This window comes from Panthera onca, chromosome X (assembly GCF_046562875.1).
Source record: "Panthera onca isolate mPanOnc1 chromosome X, mPanOnc1 haplotype 2, whole genome shotgun sequence".
NCBI lineage: Eukaryota > Metazoa > Chordata > Mammalia > Carnivora > Felidae > Panthera > Panthera onca.
The window spans coordinates 31,688,477-31,711,114 of record NC_138357.1 but is presented as its reverse complement, the minus strand read 5'-3'; the positions used below and the strand labels follow the sequence as shown (position 1 = coordinate 31,711,114).

The window sequence follows — 22,638 nt, the reverse complement described above, 5'->3', positions numbered from 1 at the left end:
CATCGCCAATAGCTGTTTTCAGGAAAGAACAATCCTGGAAACAAATTCACGTGGACGCGCGAAGTGCCAGGAGTCCAGATCTCTGGGTTGGGCTCGTAGGTGGTTTGTTCTTTCAGCAGAAGTCTTCTGGAGGCACCACGAAGATACGAATGAGAGATACTTTTTAGACCCGACTTTTCAGAGGCTGGTGAAATATACATGACCGACTACGATCTCCTATGCTTCCGCCTAAGGTCACCCACCCCTTCAAACCACAAGGCTGAAACGAGTCCTCTTGCCAAGGATTTCAGTGGAATTCAGCAGCTGAATCCCACTCACCTCACTGAGGTCGTGACAAAATGGATTTACATTTTGTCCCCAGCCGGGAACTCCCAGCTAGAGAAGTTTCCTTCCACCACCACTACACAAAGATTAATAATAATAATAATAATAGCAGCAGCTGATATAAATTGAGTGCTTACTATGTACCTTACCACTCACAGCAGTTCTATAAGGCAAGTACTATTACCGTCCTCGTGTTATTTATTTATTTATTTTTAAGTTTATTTATTTATTTTGAGAGAGAGAGAAAGAGAGAACCCCAAGCAGTCAGTGCAGAGCCCGATTTGTGGGGCTGGAACCCACAAACCATGCGACCATGACCTGAGCTACCTTGAAGTTGGACAATTACCCGACCGAGCCTACCCAAGTGCTCCCGCCCTCATTTTATAGACGAGGAAACTGAGGCTCAGAGAGGTTAAGGAACTTGCTGAAAGGCACCGAGCAATCGAGCACTGGAGGGAGATATGAATGCAGGCAGTTGGTCTGCTTCCAGAACTCTCACTTCTCACCATGGCAGGGAGCCGTCTCCCATCAGAGCTGTCCTCATGGCCCTTCCCATGGCTTGGCTTGGGCTCATCCCATGCTCTCTCTGACCAGCTTGTTCTTTCTCCCTGTCCATTTCGTGGTGACACTCATAGGGGCTTAGCTGTAAGGCTGAACTTGACTGTTACATGAGGAAATCACAGAAGCTGAGAAAGTCCCTGATCATTGCCATCGTATGATCCTTCCAATGTATTTCTATTAATTTTTTTAAACATTTTTATTTATTTTTGAGAGGCAGAGTGTGAGCGGGGGAGGGGCGGAGAGAGGGAGACCCAGAGTCCGAAGCAGGCTCCAGGCTCTGAGTTGTCAGCACCCAAGCCCGAGGCGGGGCTCGAACTCACGAACCGCGAGATCACGACCTGAGCCGAAGTGGGACGCTTAACCGACTGAGCCACCCAGGCACCCCTGATCCTTCCAATGTGCTAAAACAAACGAGGAAATGCCAAAGATAAGTTCACAAAATTTGTGATAATACAAACGTTTAATGCAGAGCAGTTTAATGCAATGGAATTTTGTGATTCACAAGAGAAATAGGGCGTTGTTCAATGAAGATAGAGTTTCAGTTTTGCCAGAGAAGAGTTCTAGAGATCTGTTGTGAATATTCAAGAATGTGACTACACTAATACTACAGAACTTTACACAAAGATGGTTAAGACGAGGGGCGCCTGGGCGGCTCAGGCGGTTGAGCGTCCGACTTCGGCTCAGGTCACGATCTCACGGTTTGTGGGATCGAGCCTCACCCCTCGACCAGCTTTGCGCTGACAGTGCAGAGCTGAAAACAGAGCAGTTTAATACAGTGTAGTTTTGGGGCGCCTGGGTGGCTCAGTCGGTTAAGCGTCCGACTTCGGCTCAGGTCATGATCTCACGGTCCGTGAGTTCGAGCCCCGCGTCGGGCTCTGTGCTGACAGCTCAGAGCCTGGAGCCTGTTTCTGATTCTGTGTCTCCCTCTCTCTCTGCCCCTCCCCTGTTCATGCTCTGTCTCTCTCTGTCTCAAAAATAAATAAACGTTAAAAAAAAATTTAATACAGTGTAGTTTTACTAGTTACGAGATAAACCCAGGATTTACGTAGCAATTCGTTTGTACCGAGCTCTGCACGAAATGCTCTGGAAAGGGAACGTGAGCTTTACATTGAAGGATGAGTGGTTTTGGCTGGTCCGGTGGGTGAACCTCTGTGAATGTGTGAAAAATAGTCTTGTTGCAAGATAACCGGCCACATCAAGGCCCTTCGTGAGTGTAGGGCCTTGATGAATGGCTTTCTTAGCTGCCACATCCGTGTATTGCGCTCCGACATAAGGCTTCGGGGAGTGGAGGGTCCCTCAATTCATGGTCAGTCCACTCGGTTTCGGGGCTCTGGCTCTCACTCTAGCTTCCACAGAAGCAGCACAAGCTTGAAGGACCTTCCAGGCCAAGGCAACCTTGTCCTGACATCTGGTCATCTGAGCAGATGGTTGAAACTTATTTCATCATTCTTTTTTTTTTTTTTTTAATTTTTTTAATGTTTATTTAGTTTTGAGAGAGAGCACGAGCGGGGCAGGGGCAGAGAGAGACAAAGACACAGAATCCGAAGGGGTTCCAGGCTCCAAGCTGTCAGCACAGAGCCCGATGCGGGGCTCGAACTCACGGACCGTGAGATCATGACCTGAGCCGAAGTCGGACCTTAACGGACTGAGCCACCCAGGCGCCCCTCATCATTCTTTATATTGCTGCGCCTCAGTGGGTTGTCACCACGATCGTGTCACACAAAAATGTGGAACATTATGTATCTGCTGTCTAGAAAAAGGCGCAGGCCTGAGCGCGCGCACACACACACACACACACATGCTATTTTGAATACACTTTGCATACCGTTCACAGACCTCCGAACCAAGGAAGTCCATTCGCGTATTCTCTGTATAAGAACTTGCTACGCACTAAAGTCCACAGTCTTTAACAGGAAGTTCTAAGCCAAAATTGTTTGAGGCCACCGAGTTTACCACGAGAGCCCATCATTTTCTAGTGACCTGGTGGTGGGTTAGCACATCAGGACAATATGCTAAGTCTGTACTTGACCCAAACTCCCAACTTGCTCAGTTTGACAAGCTTGAGGACCGCTCCCCCACCTTCCTCTGACTTAGTCTCCCTGGTGGGTCGGCTGTTGCTAGAATCATCTAGCACACAAACAAATGCGGAGACTCAGCAAATCTCCCCGGGGCCGCTCTGCGTAAAGAGAAAACGTGTATAAATTGTTCTGCCTTTGCGAATCAGCTAAAAGCCCTACACATGGGCACGTATATCTGGGGGCCTCCCAGCCCCTTGGCTCGCGTCCATCGTCTGCCATGCCCTATTTGCTCTCTCGCTTCGGACCTGGGCCCTTCTTGGAAACAGTCTTTCTCTGACTCTAGACTACGACCAATTGGACATTCACTTCCTGTTTTATGCATCTGGAAGCCTCTGTCCCTGTCTCACTACACGGGAGCTCTCCTGTCTCGGATCCCTAATCCTATTTCCACCGGTTTCCCTGCCTTGGTCCTTTAGCTGTTATTTTCCTGAGGCTTGTGCGACACTTCTCCGTTCTTTTGGTCTCGGCTCCCCTCCCCCCCACCCCCACCCCCACCCCCCGAAGCCTCTGCCTGGCCCAGCATTTCCCACAAATGGGCTCTGCCTTAGTCTCCCGAAGAATTTCACTGTGGCTTTTCAACATACATGTGCATTTAGATTATGATTCCCCTAGATCTCAGCTTCGCCACAACAAAGACAAAACCCACGACGGAGACCACGCTTGCCTGGGCGAGCGTCGCACAATGTGTACAACCGTCAGATCACTCTGTTGCACACCTCAAACGAATATAACCTTGTACGTCAGCTATAGTTCAAGAGGAAGTTTTCTTTAAAAGAACCCACAACTCAGCGGGGCGCCTGGGTGGCTCAGAGAAGCGTCTGACCCTGGATTTCGGCTCAGGTCATGATCCCAGGGTCGCACGATCGTGCCCTGCGTTGGGCTCTGTGCTGAGCATGAAGCCTGCCTGGGATTTTGTCTCTCTCTCCCTCTGCCCCTCCCTGCTGCTCGTGCTCTCTCTGTCTCTCTCTAAAGTAAATAAATAAACAAACATTAGATAGATAGATAGATAGATATAAAACCCCACAACTCAGGAAGCCACGTTGATACATTTTTAAAGCCTAGTCTGACTAGCGTCCTGTCATGCGCTGGTTTCCCCCATTCAACACCCCTCCGCTGCTGGGAGCATGTCTCCTGACCTCTCCCACCCCCAAAGCCGTGGAGCTAAAGAATAGAACGTTCCGTCTACTTGGCTAAAGGAAAGGAGGTCATCAGATTGAGCCCGGGGGTGTGTATGTGGGGGCTCGTAAACAAAATAGCCTCATTTGATTCTTTTCAAACAGAGTTTTAGCTAGGTCAGGTCTTCCGACAGCCATGCATCGGGGGGAAATGAAGGGCTATCAAGTTACATAACAGGACTACGGACACTGGCAAAATGAGAGCTAGGTAACTCTTGGGTTAATATTCCTCGTCGACCTAAAAGTACATTGCGAGAAGGAAATAGCGTATTTCTGATCATGAAAACATGACATCTGTACCCAGCCTTTTTAGATCAACAGTGGAGCATATACACTGGGCTCGTTTTCAAGGGTGGTGGGGACCACATTCTGAATTATTTTCTCCAGAGCTTGTCTTGAGGAACACGATAGTCGAACGTTCCCAAATATCTTCGCCCATCTGGTCCTTGGGGCACGAGTTGATACTTGTGCAGGAACAAGGTGCCATTAGATGTGCCCATTTGGAATCTAATAGCTCATCTAGAAGACCATATGATCAGGAGGTTTACGGACTCCGGGTGTCTTAATTTGGGGACGTGCCACCGCAAAGCTTGCTGGGACCTCGGTAGAGAACTGGTAGAGAAGAGTCGAGCGCCACGTCAAGCCGATAGTGCCCAAGGCAGGGTAGCAGACCTGGGGAAATAAACATTTGTTCCTGTTGTGGGCTGAACTGTGTCCCCTGCAAAATTCGTATGTGCAAAGCCTCACCCCCAGTACCTCCGGATGCGACTGTATTTGGAGATATGGCGTCTAAAGAGGTGATTAAAGTAAAATGAGGCTGTCAGAGGTGGCACCCATCCCATCTGACCGGTGTCCTTGTAAGAGGAAGGGCCACGTGAGGTCGCAGTGAGAAGGCAACCGTCTGCAAGCCAAGGAGAGAGGCAGGAGAAATCTGACCTTGATCTTGGACTTCCAGCCTTCAGGACTGTGTTATTTTGTCATGGCAACCTTGGCAAGTATACTCGGTCCCTCTCTTTTACTTCCCAGACTCCAAACCGCCTTCTTGGGGGACTTGGAGAAGTCTCCACGGACGAATATTGGTGGGAGGCAAGGCCTGGCTAGCTGCAGCAATGGCGGGCATCAAGGTGGAGTTTCCAGTTCAGTGATGAGGGTGTCTAGGGGGCAGGTGGTCATGTTGGGTGCCCAGCGGCGACAGCTGTCCCAAGCGGGCTAGTTCTGTCACGTGCTGGTCGTCATTCTACCTGGCGCTGGCCTGGGCTTGGCTCCCTAGGTCCCCCAGGGACCCTGGGAGCTACTTAGAACCTTTAAATAAATACATTTTCTCCCTTAATCGGTTAGAGATGGTTTCCGGGGCTTCTAATCGAGACCGGAAACCACTATGATTTCAGGCCTACATCCGTATCCCGAGAGTAACTCGACTACAAATACGATGACGAAGTGTCAGGGACAGTCAAAGTTGGAAGGGCGGTGGCCTCAAGGATCTCAGGACTCAGGCAATTTGAGCAGTGCTCCGGCCGTGGAAGGTGCTACCAAGGGGAACACCCGTCCTGAGTGAGATGTTTTTTCCTTTTGCCTTCCCTCCTTCCCCTTGTCCTCCTCTTTCGGGTCCTTCTTTTTTATTCCTCAGCCTTGGGCCCACTCATGCTTTGACTAGGCCGCTAAGCTCCACAGACGCTGTTCAGCCCTAAGTGGGGCCCTTGGGAGGATGGGAGCTGTGAGCCCGGCTCAGTCTGGCTTCCCTTGGGAACGAAAGCCGCCCCAGGATGCGCCCCCCCCCCCCCCCCCCCCCCCCCCGCCATCCAGCCCTTCCTGTACTCAGCTTCGAGGACTGGTGGATAATCATAATATGACATCATTTCTGTGTAAATTTTGATTCTCTATTACTTGGAAGCTGAGACACAGGGGCAGCTTTTGTGGCCTCAACCCTTGGGCCGAGAGCCTAGTCCTTAACTGCGAGGTTTTTCACGTGACCTCAGGCTTGTCCCACGTCTGCTACCTGCAACCTTCCTTTGCCACTTCTGATCGGTTCCTCGGCCTTCCTCGCCTCGTTCCAGCCTGCGGAGTGTCCAGGCACGACAAGAAAGTGAGTCCTTGGGCAACAGCAGGTACAGCGAAGGGGTCATTCCTGGATTATTTCTCCTGTTGGGGAACTCAGTGGGAGTATGGGGCCGAAGAACTGTAAAAAATACAAAACAGCGCAAAAAACCTGGGAGACAAATCGAATGCGTCTGGGATAGAAGACTTTGGAGCATTCCCCAGTGCTAGAGAGCACAGGCTCCTTAGAGTTTACCCAATCCCTCATGGAATAATTTAACTTAAAAAAAAAACCAAAACAAAACACTTTTTACTGGGGGGGGGGCGGGGGGAAGGTCAGTAAAGCAAAGGTTTCTATAGCACCCTGGCCGCCATACCTCTTGTAACCTATGGAATCGTTACATTACGAGGTACAAGTAGGTCAGAGAAGAGCCTTATGGGAATTGGCTGACCAGTGGTTCTCTAACTGGAATAAGTGGAGGCTAAGGCCGCTCACCAATGAGGAGGCGAGGAGGCATTTACAAATGCCTGAGGCTCTGTGCGTCCCGTCCTGCTGCTGGGAGGGCCTGCGACTGGGGGAAGGCTGCGGGGACTGGGATTATCTTGTGCTGTGTGTGTGTCTTCGGGATGGGGGGCGGCGGGAGGGGTGCCCTAAAGAACAGAAGAATAAATCCCGAGCAAGCAGAAGGGCTAAGGCTTGAGTCTGGAAAGCCTGGTGCTACTTGGTTGGACTCGGTGATTTTCCCTGACGATCTGCTACCCGGGTAAGAGTCGGGCGGGCCTCTTTGTTTTCGAGGTGAGGGAGGCAGATGAGGACACGTGTGGGCAAGAAAGCACTGGAAGGCCAGGATGTAGGAGCTGGTAGGCACACAAAAAACCCACAAACCAAAACCAAACCTAGGGGACCTGAGGGTTGAGCAAGGTTAAAAGGGCTAATCTGTCCAGTGACGCATCCCTTGCTGCCCTCATTCTCCCCCATTCCACGACCTGTGACAACAGCCATAAGGTCCCATTAGGCCTACAAGTGTCAGGTAGAAAACCGATGACTGTGGCGCCTGGGTGGCTCAGTCGGTGAAGCGTCCAACTTCGGCTCAGGTCACGATCTCGCGGTTGATGGGTTCGAGCCCCGCGTCCGGCTCTGTGCGGACAGCTCGGAGCCTGGAACCTGCTTCGGATTCTGTGTCTCCCTCACTCTCTGCTCCTCCCCCGTGTTCTCGCGCGTGCTCTCTCTCAAAAATAAACTTCAAAAAAAGTTAAAGGAGCACCTGGGTGACGCAGTCGGTTAATCATCCGACTCTTGATCTCGGCTCAGATCGTGATCTCACGGTTGGTGGGTTTGAGCCCCCCATCAGGCTCTGTGCTGATGGCAGGGAGCCTGCCTAGGATTCTGTCTCTCCTTCTCTCTGCCCCTCTCCAGCTTGTGCTCTCTCCCTCTTAAGATAAATAAAGTTAAAAAAAAATTAATAAAGAAATAGACATTTGGGGGGAAAAAAAACCTCGATGATTAATACAGAGACTTCTAGAAATGAATACCCACCATTAGTTTCTTTTATCGTGGCGACACCTCAGCAAACCAGATGTAAATAGATGAATCAACCCACTTTGGCTTAGTGTGGGCAATTGCAGAGCATTATATAAGGCAGCTATTTGATTTTGCTCCTGCTGATAAGAACAGGATTGGACTTAGAGACAGTTGTTTCCAGCCTGGGTTATACAATGAAGGAGACGCGCACGCGCGCACACACACACGCACACACACACACTCTATTTCCTCAGCATCCTGTGGGAGGGAAGTCTGTCACCTGATCAACATCAGCCCCATCAAAGGGGCCGGAGTCCCCAGTCTCGCCAACCACGCCGATGCCGAGACCACTTCCCGGACCCTGGGAAGTTGTGTCTTTGCCAACTTGCCCTTGCGTCTCAGAACCCGCCTCTGCCCTCCCCACCCCGCACACAACACGCTCGCTCGGGCACCTCCTGTGTTGTCCGTGATCACATTTGTCCGAGCGAAGGTAGGGGTGAAGACTGAGAAATGGTTAACTTTGTAGGAGTGCCAGTGAGAGGCATCAGTCGCGGCTAACAGAGCTACCGCACTCAGGCGTTGGCTCTAATACTGAAGTCCAGGGTCATTTCCAGCTTGCTCAGTGACCTTCAGTCTTCTGTGAGTCACAGCTGCAGCTGAGTCATAGGCAGTAGGAGAGAGGCTGTGTTTTCCACTTATAAACCTTCTTCCTTATCTCCTCCCACATTCCTCCTAGTCACTTGAGGAAGGGGCTGCGTCTTCTATTCCTCTTATGACATGAATTTCTAGAACGGGTTTGGAGTCACACAGATCTGTCATTTGCCATCGTTAGATTACTTCCTCCGTCTGCGGCTTAATTTCCTTACCCACAATGAGGGGATAAGACAGTGCCTCATGCTATATCACAGGATTATTGTGAAGTTTAAATGAAATCGGTCCTGTGAAGCATTTGTTCAGAGTCCCGGTCGCCTAGTAAGTACCCAGAGATTGGGAGTCACTATTAAGTCATTCCCCCAAATTATTTTGGAAATCTTTTTGGAAACCCGTCGGTGATGAGCTTGGTTAGTGAGAATTATTTCTTCAGAATCTCATCACCCTGGAAGAGGAGGCAGAGACCCGATCTGGTTTCTGCACCTTAAAAACTAAGGACCAGGGCACCTGGCTGGCTCAGTAGGAAGAGCATGCAGCTCTTGATCTCAGGGTCGTGAGTTCGAGCCCCACGTTGGGTATAGAGATTTCTTAAAATAAATAATTTTTTTTTTAAAAGCTACGGACCAACCCTAAGCATGTGTAGATCACATCAAAGGGCACATATCCCACAAAGCTATGCATGAAAATGGGCTTCTCTCCGTCCCTCCCCTGTGCATGGGAAGGAGTGGCCTAGGCTTTACCTACCTTCTGCTTGTGAGACCTCTGATAAGGGCAGAGATATCCCAGCGTATCCCAGGGTTCTCCACACTTATGCTAATGGAATGGTTTGTCCAATCCATTTAGAAAAAATGGTGTTGAAGGGCATCTGGGTGGCTCAGTCAGTTAAGCGTCCGACTTCAGCTCAGGTCATGATCTCGCAGTTCGTGAGTTCGAGCCCCGTGTCAGGCTCTGTGTTGACAGCTCGGAGCCTGGAGCCTGTTTCAGGTTCTGGGTCTCCCTCTCTCTCTTTGCCCCTCCCCCTGCTCGGCTGTCTCTCTCTCTCTCTCTCTCTCTCTCTCTGACACACTCAACTTGTGAAACTGGCCAGTCCTCAAGTTGAAGGCTATTTTGCTAGTTTCTTTCTCTGGAAATAGCACAGGAATCAAGATATTTCTTACTGAACTTCTTCCTTCCTTCCTTCTTTCCTCCTTCCTTTCTTTCTCCCATTCTCTCTCTCTCTTTCTCCCTCTCTCCCTTTCTTTCTTTCTTGCTTTCCTTCATTCATTTTTTCCTCCAGAGAAAGAAAAGTCTGCAAGTGAGTTTCCATGAAGTGTTGCTAAGTCTTTCCTACAGCAGGTTCAGAAAGCCAATATCGGGGCTGGTTGTGCTTTTAATACCCCCCCCCCCAAAGCAAGATGACCAATTTGTCCCATAGCCTTTCAATCCCAGATTGCAGTCATAAGAAATTGACAGGCTTCCAGCCTCCAAAGGCAGCTTCCCCCCACCCCCCCGCCCCCCAGGAACAAAGCTTCCGTATTGGTTCACACACACACACACACACACACAGCCAAAGGCAAGATCAGTGCGGATGTTTTAATTGCCCCAGAATCAGTCATCAAAGGACTATTGTGTGGGCGCCTCTGAAGCACCCCCTTGTGTTCCAAATGCAAAGAGGAGCGGCGCATAAATGTGGATAAGGCGTGGGCTCAGTGGCCTCGTGCGGCAGGCAAATGACCAAATGACCACTGGTGCGCAGGTGCTAACCTTCTCCGAAGGGTTATTGCAGGAGCCCTGCGGGCCGCCACCTCTCATAGCAGACGACAGCCAAGGGCTGGAAAGGGCTGCTCGGGAGCCTGTACAGGTTTCCTCTGATAACCTCACGGACGTGTTCTTAAAATGTAGTATATAATTAGCACACAACGTCACATTCGTTTCAGGTGTACAACCTAGTGATTCGACACTCCTATACGTTACTCAGCGCTTGCCGCGGCGAGCCGTCCCCATCCAAAATTATTGCAGTGTTATTGACTCTGCTCCCTGTGCTATATGTTTCATCCCCGTGACTGATTTATTTTATAACTGGAAGTCTGCTGCTTTCCTCTGCAATGGCATTTGTTTGACCTTAAACAATAACAGCTAATATTACGGACCACTCCCCATGTGCCAGGACGTGTGCTCAGCACTAAAGGGCATTATCATATTTTGTCCACCACATAATGCTAAGAGGTGGGGACTTATAGTTCCCCCATTTTGCTATTATTCATTTAAAAAAAATTTTTTTTTTAAAAATGTTTAATTACTTTTGAGAGAGAGAGAGAGACAGAGACAGAGTGTGAGCTGGGGAGGGGCAGAGAGAGAGGGAGACACGGAATCCGAAGCAGCTCCAGGCTCCGAGCTGTCAGCACAGAGCCCGACGCGGGGCTCGAACCCACGGACCGTGAGATCATGACCTGAGCTGAAGTCAGACGTTTAACTGACTGAGCCACCCAGGCGCCCCTATTTTTTTTTAATTTTTTTAGAGAGAGAGAGCCCACTCGCACAAGCAGGGGAGAGGGACAGAGGGAGGGAGAGAGAAGGGGGAACGGCAGAGAGAGAGAGGGGAACAGAGAATCTGAAGCAGGCTCCGTGCTGTCAGCGCAGAGCCTGATGGGGGCTCAATCTTGAACCATTACAACATGACCTAAGCCACCCAGGCATCCTGAGGGAGAGAGAATCTTAGGCAGGCTTCATGCCTGACACGGGGCTCGATTCCACAAACCTTGGGATCATGACCTGAGCGGAAAATGTCAGTCGCTCAACCCACTGAGCTACCCAGGCGCCCCTCCCCCATTTTATAGATGAAGAGATAAGAGACTCAGAGCCTGGAGCCTGGTTCGGATTCTGTGTCTCCCTCCCTCTCTGCCCCTCCCCTGCTCATGCTCTGTCTGTCTCTGTCTCAAAAATAAATAAAAACATTTAAAAATTAAACAAAAAAACCATACAAGTCTTTTTCTGGGAGGTTCTTCCCCCTTCTGAATGCTCTCATCGACACTCACCGCTACACCGTGTTTAGGAATGGTAACATGATGAGCCATAGCAGGTACGCACAGGTTGGAATTAAGAGCGGAAAGGTAGAGATTAAAGAATTAAAACGTTGACTGAATTAGGGCGCCTGGGTGGCTCAGTTGGTTAAGCATCTGACTCTTCATTTCGGTTCAGTTCGTGATCTCACAGATCATGAGTTCGAGCCCCACGTCAGGCTCTGCGCCGACAGTGAAGAGCCCGCTTGGGATTCTCTCTCTCTCTCTCTCTCTCTCTCTGCCCCTCCCCCACTCATGCTGTCTCTCAAAATGAACAAATAAATGAACATTTAAAAAAAAAACCACATTGACTGAATAGACAGGGTATCCTGGACCGTTTGGAAAGGCCACGTCTTTGTATTCCATTCGTTCTTCCCAGTTATTCATAAATCTCCTCCCACTGAATTTCAGTAAAGCCGCTTGAATGAAAGCCACTTGAGGTAATGGATCTAGCCTCTGTTTTATTTCCTATTCCAACCCCCCCCAAATTCCTTCACACACACCTCCCACTCTCTTCCTCCTCTGCAGTTAAGCACTGGGTGCCCTCTATGTCACCCAGGTAAATCATAAGGCAACACTTTGAAGCAACTCATTTAATCCCACATTCGGGCGAAAGCCACGAGAGAGACAATGCTAGAATGTACAGGTTATAAGGACCTGTCTGGTCATTTAGGGAATACCTTCTTTGGTACCCATTTGGATCGCTTCAGTCCCTGTTATTTCCGTGAGACCGTGTAGACATTCCACTGTTCTTTCAAAGTGGAGTTTGAGCTAACAGATGGAGTTGGTAGTCTATAGAGTTAGACTCTAGTCTCAGCAATCCTTTCGGAGGCTCAGTTCTCCCTAGATTCAAGACCTCCTTTTCCAACATGCAGAGTGGCTATCAAGGCAATGTGGGGAAATTTGAGAATGTTCCTTGAAAAATGACAAATTTTACAAATGCAAGTTATCATTTGTGATGGTTAACTTTATGTGGCGACTTGACTGGACCACAGGGTGCCCAGATATTTGATCAAACATTATTCTCGGGGTGTCTGTGGGGGTGTTTCTGGATGAGATTAACATTTGCAACAGTGGACAGGGGGCGCCTGGGTGGCTCACTAGGCTAAACGTCCGACTTCGGCTCAAGTCATGATCTCACAGTCTGTGAGTTCGAGCCCCGCGTCGGGCTCTGTGCTGACAGCTCGGAGCCTGGAGCCTGCTTGAGATTCTTTCTCTCCCTCTCTCTCTCTCTGCCTCTCCTTTGCTCACACTCTGTCTCTTTCTCTCTTTCAAAACTAAATAAGTATTTAAAAAATTTTGAATCAGTGGATAGAGTAAAGCAGATCGCCCTCCCTAACGTGGGTGGGCCTTATCCGATTGAAGGCTGAATAGACCGAAAACGTTGACCTTCCCCTAAGTAAGAAAGACTTCTTCCTGCCTATCTGTGAGCTAGGACATCAGTTTTCTCCTGCCTTCGGACTGGAAACATACCACTGGCTCTCCTAGGGTTTCACCTTGCCAACTCACCCTGCCGATTTGCGTCTCGTCAGCCTCCATGATCATGTGAGCCAATTGGTTGGAAGAAATCTATCATCTCTCTCGTTCTCTCTCAATGTAGGTATAGATATATATCTCGTATGTGGATCCTGAGAAACTTAACAGAAGACCACGGGGGAGGGGAAGGGGAAGGAAAAAGTTACAGAGAGGGAGGCAGGCAAACCATAAGAGACTTAAATACTGAGCACAGACTGAGGGTGGATGGGGGGTGGAGGAGAGGGGAAAGGGGGCGATGGGCCTGGAGGAGGGCACCTGTTGGGATGAGCACTGGGTGTTGTATGGAAACCGATCTGACGATAAATTATATTTAATATAAAAAACAATAAAAGCATTTTAAGTTCTAAAAAACAAAAAAGGAAAGGAAAAGAAAATGATGGTGGCTTGGCCTAACGCGGTAGTCATTGAGATGGAGGTAAGCGGATGGATTTGGGGTATGTTTTGAAGGTAGAGAAAATAGCACTTGCAAAGATATTGCAGGTGGGGGTAAAACAACGGAAGGGAACAAGGATGACTGTTAGGCTTTTAGCTTGAGCAGCTTGGCACTAAAAAGGGAATTGGAGCTGCAAGAGAATCAGAATTACCGTTTGGGACATATTAGGTTTGGGATATGCCATACAAGTGGAGACCTAGATATACAAGTCTGGAGTTCGTGGAAAAAAGTCAGTTCTGGAGGTAAAATTTTGAGAATCATCAGCAGCAGCTGGAGGAGATTGCTAGAGAGAATTTGTGGAGAACAAGAGTCCCTGGGCACTCCAACACTTAGAAAGTGAGCAGAGTAATGGGATCCTGCAAAAGAAACTTAGAAGAAAGGGTTGGTGAAGTAGAAAGAATATCAGGAGAGTGCTTTTCCAGAGTAAAGTGAGGAGAGGGTTTCATGAAGGAAAGTACGGTCAAGCATGTTGAATGTTGCTAGAAGGTAAATGATGGAGAGTGGTTACTAGATTTGGTGATACATCAGATTTATAAACGATCACTCTAGGGGCGCCTGGGTGGTTCAGTCAGTTGAGCGTCCAACTCTCGATTTCAGCTCGGGTCATGATGTCACGGTTCGTGAGTTCGAGCCCCGCATTGGGCTCCATGCCGACAGTGTAGAGCCTGCTTGGGATTCTCTCTCTCTCTCTCTCTCTCTCTCCCTCTCTCTGTGCCCTCCCTGCTGGCCTCCTTCTCTCAAAATAAATAATAAACTTTTTTAAAAAAAGATCACTCTAGTGTTGGTGTGAGTATTGAGTGGGCGGGAGATGATAGTAGGATTGGAAACGTTAGAAAATCATTGTTAGAAAATCACTGATGAAGACATGCGGATGGCCAACAGGCACATGAAAAGATGTTCAACGTCGCTCCTCATCAGGGAAATACAAATCAAAACCACACTCAGATATCACCTCACGACAGTCAGAGTGGCCAAAATGAACAAATCAGGAGACTATAGATGCTGGAGAGGATGTGGAGAAACAGGAACCCTCTTGCACTGTTGGTGGGAAGGCAAAATGGTGCAGTCACTCTGGAAAGCAGTGTGGAGGTTCCTCAGAAAATTAAAAATAGACCTACCCTAGGACCCAGCAATAGCACTGCTAGGAATTTACCCAAGGGATACAGGAGTGCTGATGCATAGGGGCACGTGTACCCCAATGTTTATAGCAGCACTCTCAACAATAGCCAAATTATGGAAAGAGCCTAAATGTCCATCAACTGATGAATGGATAAAGAAATTGTGGTTTATATACACAATGGAATACTACGTGGCAATGAGAAAGAATGAAATATGGCCTTTTGTAGCAACGTGGATGGAACTGGAGAGTGTGATGCTAAGTGAAATAAGCCATACAGAGAAAGACAGATACCATATGGTTTCACTCTTATGTGGATCCTGAGAAACTTAACAGAAACCCATGGGGGAGGGGAAGGGAAAAAAAAAGGTTAGAGTGGGAGGGAGCCAAAGCATAAGAGACTCTTAAAAACTGAGAACGAACTGAAGGTTGATGGGGGGTGGGAGGGAGGGGAGGGCGGGTGATGGGTATTGAGGAGGGCACCTTTTGGGATGAGCACTGGGTGTTGTATGGAAACCAATTTGACAATAAATTTCATATATTGGAAAAAAAAAAAGAAAATCACTGTTACTCCAACTGCAAAGGAAAGATCATAAGGGCTGAGATTGAGGCAGCGGTGCTGAGGGTGGAAAAAAGGAGATACGTGCAGAAAATCTCTTAAACAATAAAACCAAAGTTCTCTCACAAACACTTCTTCCTCGTCACTTCGACTGTTCCGATTTCAAGAACTCGTTATCTGTAGAAGCACAGGACGTGGAAGGAAACCTAGAGATTATGTAGACTAAGGTCTGATACGATGCTTTCTGAGTTACATAGTAAGAAGTCAGGCACCTAGTCAAAAGCGTTCCACAGCAGAATTAAGATTAACATGCAAAAATCAGTTGTATTTCTCTATACTAGCAATGGGCGTTCCAAAAATGAAATTAAGAAAATAATTCTATGTACAATTATATTAAAAATAATATAATACTCAGGAGTGCCTTTAACCAAGGGGGTATATGACTTGTACAGTGAGAACTACAAAACATGTCTGAAAGAAACTAAAGAAACCCTAAATAAATGGAAAGATACCCTATGTTCACGGATTGGGAGACGTCATATTGTTCAGTGGCATCCTTCCCAAACTGATCTACAGATTCAAGACAATCTCTATCAAAATCCTGGCTGTATTTTTTTGGACAGAAATAGACAATCTGATTCTAAAATTCATATGGAAATGGCAAGGGACCCTAGATAGCTCAATCTTGAAAAAGAAGAACAATTCAGAAGATGCTCACTTCCCAATTGCAAAGCTCACTACTAAGCTACAGTAATCTATACAGTGTGATACTAACATAAATATAGACAAAATGTAGACAATTCTATTATATTGGAGTCCAGAAATGAATTCATACATCTATGGTTAGTTGATTGTTGACAAGGGTACCAAGATAATTCAAGAATATGCTCTTCAACAAATGATGCTGGGACAACTGGATATCCACATGTAAAAGAATACAAATCAAAACCACACTGAGATACCACCTCACGCCAGTCAGAGTGGCTAAAATGAACAAATCAGGAGACTATAGATGCTGGAGAGGATGTGGAGAAACGGGAACCCTCTTGCACTGTTGGTGGGAATGCAAATTGGTGCGGCCACTCTGGAAAACAGTGTGGAGGTTCCTCAAAACATTAAAAATAGATCTACCCTATGACTCAGCAATAGCACTGCTAGGAATTTACCCAAGGGATACAGGAGTGCTGATGCATAGGGGCACTTGTACCCCAATGTTTATAGCAACACTTTCAACAGTAGCCAAATTATGGAAAGAGCCTAAATGTCCATCAACTGATGAATGGATAAAGAAATTGTGGTTTATATACACAATGGAATACTACTTGGCAATGAGAAAGAATGAAATCTGGCCCTTTGTAGCAACGTGGATGGAACTGGAGAGTGTGATGCTAAGTGAAATAAGTCATACAGAGAAAGACAGATACCCTATGTTTTCACTCTTATGTGGATCCTGAGAAACTTAACAGAAGATCATGGGGGAGGGGAAGGGAAAAAAAAAGAGAGGGAGGGAGCCAAAACATAAGAGACTCTTAAAAACTGAAGATAAACTGAGGGTTGATGGGGGGTGGGAGGGAGGGGAGGGTGGGTGATGGGTATTGAGGAGGGCACCTGTTGGGACGAGCACTGGATGTTGCATGGAAACGGACTTGACAATAAATTTCACATTAAAAATAAAAAAAAAAAGAATGAAGTTGAGTCTTTACCTCACGCCATATATAAACATTAGCTTAAAATGGATCCAAGATCTAAATGTCATAGCTAAAACTATAAAACTGTCAGAAAAATATAGAGGCATAAATCTTTGTGACCTTGGTTAGGCAATGGTTTATTAGGTATGACACCAAATACACAGGCAACCAAAGAAAAAATAGATCAATTGGATGTCACCATAATTAAAATATTTCGTGCTTCAAAGGATATCTTAAAGAAGGTGAAAAGCAACCCACAGAATGGGAGAAAATATTTGGAAATCGTATTTCCGGTAAGGTACTTGTGGCCAGAATACATAAAGAACTTATAGAACTGAGAAAGTGTTGACGGATGCACAAGTCAGTAGATATAAAAACACTCGATGGCACACTTGCAGCAGGTGAATTGTGTGGCATGCGAATTATACATAAATAAATATGTTTTCTAAAAGGCCTCCCGTGGCTCCTCCCACCTGCCCTGCTTCTCACCACTGTTCTACACATATCCCAGCCTCCAGCCACATCTTAGTAAACCCCGATTATCACCTGCACTTTCCTCCTTCTGTGCGTTCGTTCAATCTCAGCTGACTCCCTCCCATTTCTCTATGGAAATCTCACCCAGCTCCTGAAATTCATTTCCATTCGCTTCTCAATGGACATTCTTTTTAAAAAAATTTTTTTTCAACATTTATTTATTTCTGAGAGAAAGAGACAGAGCGTGAGTGGGAAAGGGGCAGAGAGAGTGAGACACGGAATCCGAAGCAGGCTCCAGGCTCCGAGGCTCGAACCCATGAGCCGTAAGATCATGACCTGAACTGAAGTCCGACACTTAAGCAACTGGGCCACCCAGACGCCCCAATGAGCAGACATTCTAACTTGTAGTAATAGGTCAGTGTCTTATGCCCATAATTAAACTTAAATGCCTTCAGATCATGGCTCATGTCTGCTTTGCCACAGCCAGGCAGCAGCTGGCACCAACAATTCAGAGTTGAAAGGAATTCACCTTGAACTAAGAGCCACCCCCCCCCCCCCCCGTAGGATTTTTTCCCCCAGCTCTTTTTTTTAAATATGAAATTTATTGTCAAATTGGTTTCCATACAACACCCAGGGCTCATCCCAACAGGTGCCCTCCTCCATGCCCATCACCCACCCTCCCCTCCCCCCAGCCCCCATCAACCCTCAGTTTATCCTCAGTTTTTAAGAGTCTCTTCTGATTTGGCTCTCTCCCCCAGCCCCTTTTATCTTTGAAGCGCTACAATTTTTAGTTAGTGTAAACTTTCGAACTTTCATTTTTTTTAAATGTTTATTTATTTTGAGAGAGAGAGCTCGTGCAGATGAGAGCAGGGGAGAGGCAGAGAGAGAGAGAGAGAGAGAGAGAGAGAGAGAGAATCCCAAGCAGGCTCCACCCTGTCAGCACAGAGCCCCACGTGGGGCTCAAACTCACAACCCATGAGATCATCATTTGAGCCGAAGGTGGATGCTTAACTGACTGAGCCAGCCAGGCGCCCCTCGAATTTTAGTTCTTAATCTTAGTCTGTCCTCCCCGCTCAATAGTTTTCATAGCCATCTCAGGATTCCTGCTGAGCTGTTAGTCTTTCGTTACTCATAAGGTCACAGAATGCTAAGACTTCTACCTTTCACTACCATTTAATGAAACATATATACGTGTATGTAATTTGGAAACAGAGAGAGAGAGAGACCGAGAAAGGAAAGAAAGTTGGAAGGAAGGAAGGAAGGAAGGAAGGAAGGAGAAAGAGAATCTATTGTGTGCCAAAGGATACCAAGATGTCAAAGTCATAAAGAATTAAGAGCCCACAGTCTTCGTGGGTACACGTGAAGGCGGGCATACACAGAGAGGGTACAACAGACCCAGAAATGCACAGAGAAGTAGCAATACCCTGCAGTGAGACACGGCTGAGTGCCAGCGCTCACCTCCTCGGCCCGCCTCCTCCTACGGGCACACGGGCCTTTCCAGCTGCCCCAGCATGCTTTGAGGCCGTGCTGAACTGACAGATTGGCTTGCTTGATTTCCAAACACATCGCTTTTCAAGCGTCTTATTCTCATCAAGGATATGGGGGCTGGTTATTTTTTTCCTTGATTATGTATTCACGTGCTCTTACACAGATTGATTTTGTTTATTGATTTATTTTAGGCCTTCTGTCGTCCCTTTTCTAAAATTTGAAAACTAATACGTTGGAGCCTGCGGCTTCTTAATTTAGAAGACACGGATCTCCAGCCATCTAATCGAGTTACTCTGCGTTTCGTGAATAACATACAGAAATAGAAAATGCCCATTTTATTATCACTGGCTTGATCTGATTATGCCTAAGAATGTTTTCGCCAACTGAGGGCAAAAGCTATATTTAAATAAGGCCACAGATGTCCTTAGAAATACAGGGGACAGGGGCGCTTGCGTGGCTCGGTCGGTTGAGCATCTGACTTCGGCTCGGGTCATGATCTCGGGGGTCGGGAGTCGGAGCCCCGCATCAGGCTCTCAGCTGTCAGTGTGGAGCCTGCTTCGGATCTTCTGTCCCCTCTCTGTCTCTCTCTGCACCTCCCCCACTCATGCTCTCTCTGTCTCTCAAAAATAAATAAACACTAAAAAAAAAAAAAAAAGTAATAAAGGGGGTGCGAAAGCAGATTTGCCAGCTCAGGAGTTATCCGATCTTTTTAGTTCTGTTGAAGGCACATTTACTTACTTTCCTAAGCTCACCATTAAATAAAAGTGAAGAGAATCCTAAAATAGTTTGAGGTAATCGCAACTTGCTTTGTATTCGTGCAATTCTCTTTTGCTCTTACCTGGTACCCACACAAACTTGGGGGAAAGAGAACCCAAATGGGTAGAAGACACACACCCCACTTTGCACAGTGTAGGGAAACCAAGCACTGAAATGCCTACGGGCTCCCTGTTCTGATTAATGGAGGGGAGGAGAGATTGTATCATTTACCATGTTTTGGCCCTTAAAAAATTTCCTTCTAAAAGGTATGCCCTTGTCCTAATAGTGATGCTTTCCTCGGTGAAGACTCCCTTAGAGCAGACCGCCTGTCTAAAACATCTCAGCTCCCCATTACCCACACCTCTTTTGCCTATGTGTCTCCATATCACTTACCGTCCGCTAATATGGGACATGATTTGTTCGTTGTCTCCCCACCCCCCACTCGAATGTCAGGTTCATGAGGCAGGGATTTTTTTGTGTGTGTCCATTTCATTCATGACCGTGTTTCCCCCCCATGCCTAAACCACACTAAAAACTAAGCACGTGCTAAACAAACAATTCATTATTTAAATAAACTTTTAATTTTAGAAGAGTTTCCGAGTTGAGAAAATGTTGCAGAGGACAGAGATTTCTCCCACTGTTACCATGGCACACTCGTATGAGGCATGTGTGACAATTAGAGAACCAATATTGGCATATTATTATTTTTTAATGTTTATTTATTTTGAGTGTGTGTGTTGGGGGGGGGAGTGGTGGAGGGACAGAGAGAGAGGGAGAGAGAGAATCCCAAGCAGGCTCCGTGCTGTCAGCACAGAGCCCGATGTGGGGCTTGAACTCACAAACCAGTAGATCATGACCTGAGCCGAAACCAAGAGCCACCCAGGTGCCCCTGATGGTTTTTTTTTTTTTTTTTTTCCCCACACAACGTTACGTCAAATGTGTTCAATAAAAAATTGAAAATAACCATAGCTTTATAATAAGTCTTGGTATCATGGGGGGTGGTAAATCCTGCATTTATCGTTAGTATTATTATCAGTTGGTGTTATCCTGGCTACTCTTGGCCTTTTATTTTTTAGTACAAATTTTACAATTAGCTTTTGAAGGAAAAATTTTGTTGGAATTGCATTGGATTTACATCTGATTTGTTTTTGTTTTTGTTTTTCAAATGTTTGTTTATTTTGAGGGCAGAGGGAAGGGCAGAGAGAGAGGAAGAGAGAGAATCCCAATCAGGCTCTTCACTGTCAGCACAGAGCCTGACTAGGGGCTCGAACTCACGAACCAAGAGATCATGACCTGACCCGAAATCAAGAGTCGGATGTTTAACCGACTGAGCCACCAGGGCGCCCCACATCTGGAGTTTTTTAACATGAGTTTATAAAAGGGTGTGGGGAGAGGAAACCCACAGAGGTCAAGTGCCCTTCTCATCACATCCTATCAAGGGTACACGCTATCAACGTAACTTATCGCTGTTGACGTTGACTTTGGTCACCTGGCTGGAGGGAGTGTTTATCAGCTGTCTTCACCGTAACATTACCCTTCCCCACCCTCCCTTTTCATACGACACTCTCTAGCACTATGCCCAGCCCACACTTGAACAGTGGGGAGCTTTGTGCCACCTCTCTAAGGGCAGAAGATCGACATACATTATTTGGAACCCTTCTGCACGGGAGATTTGTCTCTCTCCTCTCACATGTATTTATTTATTCGCTCATTTGTTTCTGTCAGTGGGGACACATAGATATTTATTTTATACTTTGGGTTATAATCCGATACTAGCATTGCCTATTTGTTCCAGCTTTGTTCACTGGAAACTCTTTCAGATTGGCTCCTGTGTCCTTTCATCGTGCCCCCATCGTTTGTTGGTTTTTGTTTTGGCACGGAGCCTGCTTGGGATTCTCTCTCTCTCCCCTCTCCCTGCTTCTTCCTTGCTCATGCTCTGTCTCTCTCTCTCTCTCTCTCTCAAAAATAAATTTTAAAAAACATTAAAAAATTAAAAAGAAAAGAACTGGCTTTCTGTTAATAACTCATTAATGGGAGAAAGATAATACTAAGAACACTGAACATATTTCAAAAGTGTCTAAAATCACGGCACACAGACCTTCCTGTAACTGTTGCTACAGTGAATGGGCTGCTTCTGTTCAAGTAGGAATCTAAATTTGAAGTTTCGGAGATAATTGGTACAGGAGCATGAATCTGAATTTGTTATTGTGGGTCTGTGATCTATTCGGAACTCAGGAAATACTATAACCAGTTTTAGGAAAAAAATCACTGTGTTATTAATTGAAAAGATGATGCATCCAAATGTTACAGAATATTTTTAAAAGAAAATACGTTTAATAGCTATAATCAGAGTTACTTGCTTTAAAAATGTTAAAATTCTCACGGCTCAAATTGGGGCACAGAATTTCCCAGTCTTATACAGGAATGTTCTTCCCATGTCACAGTTTAATAATTACCATTAAGTGTATTTCAAACACTTGACATTCTAATCTTGTTTTTTTTAATGTTTATTTATTTTGTGAGAGAGACAGAGGGAGCCCGACGCGGGGCTTGAACTCACAAACCGTGAGATCGTGACCTGAGCCGAAGTCGGACGCTCAACCGACTGAGCCACTCAGGCACCTCATGACACCCCATGATGAGTATCATACTGAAAAGAAATGACATTAAAGTTAAATGAAGTTAAAAAGTCAAATATGGAATATACATGCATAAAAAGAGAAATAGAACTTGACCCTACCTTTTACAACCAAAGAAAGGAAAATCTATAAAATGTGCGAAATATTTTATCTTTTAGTTTCAGGAAGCATAAATCAACACTTACTATGTGATATGCTCTTCCCTGTATATTAAACGGAGTTTCCCTTAATGATATGTTTTTCTGATTTTCAAAGTTATATATACTCATTCTCGAAAGTTAAAATTGGAACTTACAAAGAAGAAAATTAAAGTTCCCCACAGCCCCACTACCCAGAAGCCATCATTACCTTTTCTAGTCTTTTTTCTTTGCATATATATTTGTAATCATTTAAAAAGCAAAATGGTCGACAGGGGGTGGGTACACCTGGGTGGCTCGATCAGTTAAGCATGTGATGTTGGCTCAGGTCATGATCTCACGGTTTGCGGGTTCACAGGGCAGAGCCTGCTTCAAATTCTCTCTCCCCCTCTCTCTGCCCCTCCCCTGCTTGTACTCTTTCTGTCTCA

The 22,638-nt window shown here is 46.5% G+C and overlaps 1 protein-coding gene across 1 annotated transcript in view; it reads left to right on the top strand.

Moving 5' to 3' along the window:
• LONRF3 (LON peptidase N-terminal domain and ring finger 3) overlaps positions 1-5,858 on the top strand; it is a 52,046-nt gene extending 46,188 nt beyond the window's left edge. Inside the window, exon 12 of the mRNA XM_081792369.1 lies at positions 5,527-5,858. Coding sequence (XP_081648495.1) covers positions 5,527-5,571 — 45 coding nt within the window. The 3' untranslated portion in view covers positions 5,572-5,858. The remainder of the gene's footprint in view (positions 1-5,526) is intronic.
• The last annotated feature ends 16,780 nt before the right edge of the window (positions 5,859-22,638 follow it).